The following is a 9,846-nucleotide window of genomic DNA, read 5'->3' as shown; positions in this document are numbered from 1 at the left end:
AAGGCAATGACCATTTTAGCCATAAAAAATCATTTTTAAAGGAGGCATTTTGCCCCATTCAAGTGTTAGTGACTTCCCCCATATGGGAAAGTTTTTTACCCACCTAGGAGATGGGTATTACTTACTCGTGATGCCCATGAAAATAAACTTTCCCTGATCTCCACATAAATCTGAAAAAAGAACATGAATTATTGACCTACTTCCCTCCTCTCAAAATCCAAAAAAAAAAAGAACGCCCCCTTATAATCAAAATAAGAACTCAATGTCGTAAATAACTGAACCTCAACCCAGCAACCAACTTCCAGTCTGTAGTGTCAAGACTCAAGCCCATGTAACTAACCGTCAGTATGACAGAAATTACCTTCAGCTAGGGAGAGAAGGAGACAAGAGAAATCAGAGAAGAGAAAGGTTGGTCCGTCTAACAAACAATATCGGATCCTCAAATACATAAAGCTACCGGTCAGTCCAAACAAACAACATTGCCTGCCTATTTCATCAGTTCTCTCTCTCTGTCATACCAATGGAGATATTGACAATGCAGATAAGCTCTTGGTACTTGAACTCCGTGAATTGTTTCACTTATTCGACATGAATGGTGGAGTGCTGAATTGTTCTGGAATTTGGGAAGCAAGAGGGAGCATATCTTCTCCGGTGAGTCTGTCTGAACTTGCATTTGCATAGATTTATTTTGTTGTTCTTCCTCTAAGAAGATAACAAATTTTGCTCCTGCTTGGCCTGTATTCAAGAAAACCTCTTTAAATAATTTCAGTAAAAAACTTCTCCTATTTGAATCCAGCTTATAAACCAACTAAAACATCTTTAAAACACAAAACTTTTAATGATGAAAATTTATCTAAGAACATCCATTTTGATTTTTGAATTCAGATCATCATTAACATGTTTGCTCAAATGCTTTTTAAGAATATTTGCAGAAAAAGTATGGATTCTTCTTATTAATGAAAGTTGTAATCCCTCCCTAGATTCATGTGAAATCATGAGTAAAAACCCGTATCTCTCTCTATGGAAGTTTGATCTTTGCTCAACCTTAATCACTAATTGGGGATTGAAAAGGAAGTTTGAAATAGAATGTAGAATGCTTGGTAAAGGGTGTTTTAGGGAAAATACTATTAATAAGAAAGATTAACTTACTTTCCTTCTGGCGAGGTTATATAAGCAAAACTACGAGAAAACCAAAGGTGTTGATTATAGGACATCAATGACCATTTTCCTGATTTGCATTGTCCACGTAGCATAGTTACATTGGTTCATTACCACTATAGATGGGATTTCCTCCTTGCAGACATACATGTATTTTTTCATTCATGGAGAGATGTTTCCGATGCATGGCTGCGAATGCTGTGAGGTGGGTGTGAGGAGGAAATCCAGATTCACTTAATGATCCAAAATGGATTACCTTAATCAATATTTTCAACCTATCATTGACCTGGCTGGCCAAACATTCGACCAGCTGTAACCTCGTCATGATACCCATTTGGATTAACCCTTGATCATTGCCCCGCTTGACCCAGATGGGGCATGGGTTAGTTTTTAAAAGTAAAATCTCTGAGAATATAACATCCAGCTGCACATCAGAAATATCCTTTGTACATATATGTTAAATTCATTCTTAGAATATACTAGGTAATTGGTCTGGTTGTAGGGAAAAGCGGTGTAAATTAGAGAGCCCTGTAAAGATTCATGAGGTTGAATGGCCCAAAGTAACTATGGGTCCTATATTGGCCTAGAGGAGAGATCAAATCTGCGCCCCACAATACTTTCTAACTATTCCAACTTCAACAAAAGAAATAGGGTTTTGGTCAGAAAGTTGGCGTTAGACCTACCTTTTGTTTCATCTACCACTCATTCACACGCAAGCACCATCTGCCGGTCAGAAGTAAATAAGACCGTTAGTTTTAAAAGAGTCAGCTAGGAATCAGGTCAACTATCATAAATGCCCCTAACAAATATGAAATATCAGAAAAGTTACTTATATCCAGGCTTCATGGGGCTACACAACGCAGCAACCGTATTTGATCCCCGGTCTCGGCTACAATGAGTTAGATATCCTATTGACTGAACTATTATCATTTGATTATAGGGAGAAGTACAAATCAGCCCAGCTCAGAATTTACTAGGCCTAAAGTAAAGGGGGAATGCACCCTGACCGTGAATTGATGTCAAATTTACGGGCAGGATGTGGTTTATAGGGGGGACAGGGCTATTTGTAGGGGGGGCTGGAATTCAGAATTCTGCATCGTGTGTCTCCGTACTTTTCCCTTGATTATATTCCTTTGAGGCTAGGGCCTAGGGTTTGATGAGATGATTCTTTGGCTTAAGCCTGACATTGACCGGCCGGTTTTGTAGGCTTTATCATCTCAACCCAGTTTAAGGCCCCATTTGATTCATAGGAATAGAAGTCTGGAATTTGAATTGGAATGGGTTATTCTGGTTCCAACTGTTTGATTGAGTGGAATCGGAATTTCGTTTTCATTCCTGCTGAAATGACATTCCCCCATTTGAGGGAATGGCTATTCTTTGCCCCTTCCTTTGGAATGAAATCTCATTCTTGTCCTGCTGATTTAAATTCTCATTCTCATTCCTGTCTGAACCAAACAGACTATGGAAATAGAACATTCCAATTCTGAAAGATTTTGATTCCGATTTTGATTGCAAATCAAACGGACCCTAAGTTTGGATAGGAACCCAGATGTCTGCCATTGCAACCTCCCTCATTTGCATTATGTATACTTTTGCATGAGGTTTTGTTTGAGTAAAGTTAACTGTTTTTCTTGTTGCTAGTTTCAAAAGCAAATCAAAATCATATGGTATGAAAACAAAATGTTTTTCAAAACAATAACACAAAAACATGTTCTTGAATTTCTGGTTTTGTTGTTTTTAAAACACCATTGTTTTGATGTCTCCAAAAGCATGTATTGTTTTTTGAAACAAAACCAACTTGTTTTTTTTTGGTCTTTTTTAAAACAAAAACAGTGTTTAAGAACATGTTATTTTTTGCTGATGTGGCAATTTCAAAAACAAATGAAATAAAAACATTCATGTTACAGAACGCCCCCTTAGTTTCTACTTTTGATGCATAGCATACCCCAAGCATTACCACCTTATGAACACCCATAAAATGTTCGATTGAATGATACCATCCAACTCATCTTAACCATGATTTTTTATTATTTATATACATTATTAATTCCTTAACATACAAGTCCAATGCAGTTCCTCAAACTCAATTATGATAATCCAGGTTTTCATGAATGTATACAAACATTAAGAACCGCAATGACACAATAGAAAACAACTAACACATGCTAAGGTTTTCTCTGATCTATACAAAACAAAATAGATAATGTTTGATTGGTCAAAGCTCTTCCGGCATCATACCTTTCTAGCATCATAGAATTACCCAAAATATATTTAATTAATTTTAAACTTATACACATATAGTGAATTTATATAAATGTAAAATATTGAATTTATTGATTAAAAACTTTATGTGATTATATACATACGAAAACTCAAATAAAAAATGACCTTTATGGTATCAAATATCCATCATATTAAACAAAAACTAGTATGGTAGATGGGGATTTTGTTATTAATGATGGAAATATCCATGAACACAAAAAATAGAATTAAAACTAGGGATTTAATATCTAACCTATCAAACTTATGGGTAGGGGTGTAAATCGGGTTCTCCCAAGTTAACAGTTTACACTGTTTCAAGCTCAGGCTTCAGGTTGGGCCCATTAAAATTTTGACAAAATCCCAACCCTAACCTGACAAAGTTACACCCCTACTTATGAAAAATCTATAATAGATTCTTTACCTACCAGGTGCTGTTCTAATAGGCAGGCACTCATCTCCCCCACCCCCTCCCCCAACCCAAACATGAAAGAAAAAGTAACACCCTCAAGTAACAGTAAACTATCATTAATTAATTCTTTCCACTCATCCATGGTTTACTTGATACAATGAATGATGATTGAAAGAATTGATGTTAATTATTATCATTTATTTCCCATCATAGAGTTTAGTCTATGATGTAGGGTTCATGACTTACAATTATATTGCAAAACAGATATCCAGAACAATTTGATACAGTGCCTCTTTTGAAGATGTGGCCAAAATATAAAGGTTAGGATAGATACCTTATCCAGGTAGTAAAGTTATGATCACTTTTATTTCAACTCTATTTTCAATGCAAATAAAATCATAAACTTAACTATTTCCCTTTCACAATTAAAATGATAATGTTATTCTCTTAATTAATAGACAATATTAATTATCCAAGAGGTTGCATGGTGTATATTTTCATTGATGGCATAGTATTAATTAATCAAAGTATAAATGAACTAATCAGATTAATAGACATATGACTTATTAGAAACAAGAGTTTTTAAAATAAGTACAAAAAATAGAATATATGCAATGTAAACCTAATAGTAATATTTTGATTTGTATCAGACAGGGCTCATTCTTAATGAAACTATACTTTGAGATTTGTTCCTCAAAAAAAAAAAAAAAAAAAAGTGGCCATTGCTTGGTGTAATGGTAAAATCTTGAGCTAACAAGTGTGAGAGAACATGCATTAGAGTTTGAGAGTGGCTACTTTGTGTAAAAAAAGTGCCGAAGTTTAGGTTCATATCCAATTTACCTCTTCCAAAACACCAAATATCTAGGATTAGCATTGAGTAATGGCCTTATAGAATAGGAAATTGGAGTACAATTAGGATTAGAGATCAAGAGACCTCAATGTGACCATTATCTTTCCTTTGTAAAATAATTCTTAACAAAGAAAAGATTAGTCAACTGAGATAGTTTAGTCATGTGCAAAAAAGATCTCTATAGAACCACTAAAAAGAAGTGATCTGTTACAAGATTAAGAACTAAAAGAGGTAGTGAAGACCAAAAATATATGAAATTAAGTCGTAAGAAGTGGTTTAAGAGCTCATAATTTAACAATGTTACATATGATACTTAACAAAGTGAATTTGTGGAGCAGAATTCATTTAGTTGATATCACTTAGTTGTAGAAAAATGTGAATATTGAGATAGATGAATGGGAAAAACCCAAAAATGATGCAAACAAAGATTAATCTATGTGCAGGAATGTAGCAGTAGATCCAATAGGTGGTAGATGGTTTAGTCACGGGCAAGGAAGATCTCTATATATAGAAGTTATCTATTATGAACTTAGGAGTTAAGAAGAGTTGGGGGAAATTAACCAAAAAAGATATGAGAAGTAGTAAGAAATGATTTAAGAGCCCTTAATTAACTAACAATGGATGGTACTTAACCAAATGAAAATGTGGAACAGGATTCATTGACCCCATATAGTTGGGACAAGGAATAGTTCAGTTGAGTAATAGATAACTTTAGCATTTGAATATGTGCTTGTAGTTTAAAATAGAATAATATTCCTTTTCTACCCAATTAATTTACTACGTTTTGTTGCTCCTTAATCTTGCAACTTATTCCTCATGATACTACCAATCCTAAGTCATTATTCTTCAACCACAGTGAACGAATCTCAATATCTGCTTGCTGTTGCCTTATGATTTATACAATGTTCAAATCATCTTTTCAAAATTTTCTATGGAATCAATCATGAAGAAGATCTAGATGGCAATGATACACATTGATCTACCATAGGGATGATCATACATACTTACAAAATTAACAAAATTTTGTAAGTATATCTTTGGGCTTGACTTTATAAATTAATAAAATTATATTCTTTAAAAAATATAATTTTAATATAATTTTATAATAATAAATTACAAAATTAAATATAAAATTTGTAATATTAATATTCATGCATATCATTAGTTTCAAGTCGGGTCGGGCTGGCTCGGGCAGAAATGATCAACCCTGATCTACCCACCAAGTGATATCATGTCAACTTTGTGCAAACTAGGGTGCTTATAGCCTTAAACCATCAAATCCACCAATTGTGTTTTTATGCTCCACTCCAAGGTTCAAAATGTTGATATGCCCGATATGCCGGTAGGGGCGTATCAGTACTTTTTTTTTACTTTTTTTATTTTTTTTCGAAACCGATTCAGGGGGCCAGGTTAGGATTCCTCCACCCCCTGAACTGGTTAGACCCCTGATACACCCACTATAGGGACATATTAGAGGGGTCCCAGAATGATACATATCAGCCGATGCGGGCCAATAAATGTCAATACTTTGAACCTTTCTCCACCCTAGTCATTGGTAGTATTACTGACTCATTAAGTGCTATAAACTCTAATATAGAAATAGAATGGCCCAATATTATTGCCAATAAGTGCATGTATTTGCAATCTGAGGTGCATTTATGACATTTCAACTCAAATATGTACAAGTAAGACATATCTCATGATTTTCATCCATCAAATAAAAGGTAAGGCTTATTTCAACTATTTGAGTAGGCTATACAAACCTTACTCCACCTTTATGCTCTATCTACTACATAACTTATAAATTTGTCTTCATGTCAATCCTCACTTCTCCGGTTCATTTTCTTTTTATCACCTTCTAACTTACACGCACCACCCATGCCAGTGTTAAAAGTCCTAACAGCCCCCAGGCCATCTAGGTCAAAATTCCTCATCATGGATGAAGAGCACAACATGGTTTTCGAATCGCTGTTGACTTGAACGGTCAAACCTTTCGGCCTGGAAACCATTCAGGCAACCGGTTCCGTTTTATTCCAAATCCGGTTTCTGGCAAAAAATTGTTGAATTGGTCAACAAATTGATCTAGGCAGTCGAACCGTCAACCCGTTCAACGGTTTTTGGTCATTTTTAAAGTTTAATTATTTTTTATTTTTTTAATTTATTTTGTTAGAACAGGCTATCCACTTAGTTCAGACGGTTGAACCATCAACCCGGAAACCAGTGACCAGAACGGTTACGGTTCCAGTTCCGGGTCATTTTTTAAAACATTGGAGCACAATATTCTTGTTAAATGTTTAAAATAAATGAGTTAATGGATTAGCTTTAGCAATTTTTTTATCTGTTTTTTTTCCAAGGTCAATAACAAGCACAAAATCTTCATTGTTTGGTTAATAGGGACTAGATATGAAGAACAATTGCATAGAAAATCAAGAATTCTGCATGGCCAAGAACAAGATTTTTTGTTTCCATAATGTGGTCAGTTTCGATTACAAAAAAAAAATGTGGTCAGTTTTATTCTATCTTTTGATATATTAAAATTGTGCTTCTTTAACTGTCAATATGGAGTAAACCTTAATTCTGTGTAATTGGTAAATGTAGATTCCAGCATCAAAAGTAGTCTTTTTTGTTAACTGTTGAAGGCTCATGCAATCTGGTTTATTTCACACTTGATGATATGCACCCTAGAATCATAGCTGTAAGGATAGCTATTAATTGCTCATTTAACACTGGTGATAGGAAAATGAAGTTATGGAGTAGTAAGTAGATCGAAGTAGCACTTGGGGTCACAGTCAAAACAGTAATATCAACCATTGATGCTGCAAATTCCATGGGGAACTAGGCGAGATCAATTAATCATTTCACGAGATCAATCAATGAACCGGGCGATGTATTTGGATCATAATTTGATGAAGTTGAATACAAATAAATAGCTGTTCAACTTCTTCTTTTAGCTTTATATTTATGGTAACCAAATCTCTGCAACAGAGAATAAATTGTAGTCATCTGTTTCCAAACAAGTAGATTCATGCGTTCATTAAAGCAGTTGTTCAATCTATACAGCTTCTTACAAACAACAATCAAAACAACTGATATAGCAAGAATACATATAAGATAGATGAAATTACAGTCCTCAAACAGTTTGATTTCAACTTTCTATTCCTTGAGCAGGTTCGTCGTGTGAGCACAGGCAACTGATTCGGATTGCACCAAGCCAAAAGCCTGTGCAGAAGAAACCAGAAGATCAGGATATGCAATCAGATGACCAGATTAATTGCAGCTTCTGAAGCTGCTATGTTATTGTTGATTCCCAAGCATGTCCTCGTTTATTAAAGAATTTAAGAAGGAAGAGAAGACTTCATCAGTGGAGCAATCAATATTGTCTTCTTCGTTGTTGTTCCCGTGTCTGCTGCCGATCATGAAGCCATCAGAGTTCGTCCGGTTCTCTTCGCCTTTTCCCACTTTCCGACTTTGGTCCTGATCCAGATTCATCTCTGTGAAATGCATCCTACCCTTGTAAGTCGTAGGTGCACCACCGCAGACTCGTGGTTCTGGATTGGGGTGAGGTCTTGATGCAGGAGGAGGAGGGTTGATATTCTCCTCCGAGGAATTAGGGTTAGGGTTCAGTGGCTTGTGGGTTCTGGGATCTATTCCTTGGCTGATCAACTTCTTACTAAGATGTGTATTCCAGTAGTTCTTGATCTCGTTGTCTGTACGTCCTGGGATCCTCCCAGCAATTAAAGACCATCTGAGAGAAACTCCCAGAAAATTAAAACAGATAGAACGTTAGAAGAATTACTAACTATATGGCATACCTTCACATGAGCCAAAGGAATAAGGTGGAACCGTGGAAGAACATACAAGCCAAAATTGAAAACCCTAGCTAAAACCTAAAAGCTGTAATATCTGCAAAAGCATTGTAATTGAACTGAAGGGGATGCGATGCGATCTAAAAGGATGCATGATGCAAAGTGAAATTCAAACTAAACGCGCAGAGAGAGAGAGAGAGAGAGAGAGAGAGAGAGAGAGAGGTCAGGGTGAGTGGTAAGTCGTCGTAGACCTGTTGCCGAGGAGACGGTGCAGACGAAGAATGAGATCCTCCTCGTCAGGCGCGATCTGGCCTCGCTTAATGGAGGGTCGGAGATAATTCATCCACCGGAGGCGGCAGCTTTTTCCACAACGAAGCAGACCCGCCCTCTTCGGCAGCGTCCGCCACCGTCCCTCCCCTTCTCGCTTTATGTAACTGGACAAAAGCTCGTCCTCCTCCTGCGTCCAGGGCCCTCTCTTCAGACCCGCCGCCGATGACGAAGAATTTCGGTTCCTCATCTCTTGTCTCTGTATTCCTTTCTTTCTCTATGCCTATCTGTTTGTACGGCTGTTACTACTTGCGAGTGGCGATCTGTCTATGGACGTAAATGAGAGTATGAGACGTCGGAGCGGCGGAAGGCGGGAGGAGGAGGAGAAAAACCACAAATCTGGGACCCACCAGGTTGTCAATTCATTGTAACATATGAGTTGGAATATCCTCCCAACAGCATACGTTCCCACACTCTACCAACGTAATCTGACACACCACACTTTGCCAATCCCACACTCTAAAAACTTTTGGGTAGGATTTTAAAAGTTCCCCTTGAAGTTAATGCCAAGGCATACACCTAGGGGGCCCCATTATTAATGGGAAAGTTAAAAAAGAAAAACACCTTGAATCCGAATGAGAAAATTGTAAGCAAACTTGTGGGACCCGATCTTGACCCTCCTCAATTCTAAAACCAATATGATACCCCGATTCATGATGAGATCTTTCAAAAGAAATTGATAAATGTGAAACTTTCTATGGTCCAACTCAGAGGGGAAGAGGCCGATTCATCTCATGAATTGGCAGCGAGTTTGTACTCCAAAAAATAGAGGAGGGATGGGGCTGAAAAACCTCCATTTGATAAATGAAGCCAGCCTAACTAAATTGGGGTGGAAATTTCTCATTGAAGAAGAAAATCTTTGGGTAAAGGTGATCAGGAACAAATACCTCCAAAAGGATTATGATTCTTGGAAAGCCAAAATCAACAAGGGAATTTCATGACCTTAGAGAGGGATTTTAACGGCAAGAGAATTACTTAGCAAAGGAGGAATTGAATGGGAAATTGGAAATGGTAGAAATATTAATTTTTGGAAT

At 36.6% G+C, this 9,846-nt stretch overlaps 1 protein-coding gene and 1 long non-coding RNA gene across 2 annotated transcripts; one reads left to right on the top strand and one right to left on the bottom strand.

Annotated features, from left to right (window-relative positions):
* The first annotated feature begins 365 nt into the window (after positions 1–365).
* On the top strand, positions 366–8,481 carry LOC148871513 (uncharacterized). The gene is made up of 2 exons (XR_016106584.1): positions 366–651; positions 7,848–8,481. It is a non-coding gene; the product is annotated as an uncharacterized LOC148871513 (long non-coding RNA).
* On the bottom strand, positions 7,684–9,144 carry LOC148871512 (transcription repressor MYB5-like). The gene is made up of 2 exons (XM_088967613.1): positions 8,737–9,144; positions 7,684–8,424 (listed from the first exon to the last, which is right to left on the bottom strand). The coding sequence occupies exons 1-2, from the start codon at positions 9,000–9,002 to the stop codon at positions 7,974–7,976; spliced, it is 717 nt and encodes a 238-aa protein (XP_088823739.1). The 5' UTR covers positions 9,003–9,144; the 3' UTR covers positions 7,684–7,973.
* Between the last annotated feature and the right edge of the window lie 702 nt (positions 9,145–9,846).

Source organism: Nelumbo lutea, chromosome 2, assembly GCF_056320005.1.
Source record: "Nelumbo lutea isolate HS-2025 chromosome 2, American lotus-T2T, whole genome shotgun sequence".
NCBI classification, from domain to species: domain Eukaryota; kingdom Viridiplantae; phylum Streptophyta; class Magnoliopsida; order Proteales; family Nelumbonaceae; genus Nelumbo; species Nelumbo lutea.
The sequence above is the reverse complement of the archived record's forward strand: the minus strand, read 5'-3'. Positions and strand labels throughout refer to the sequence as shown.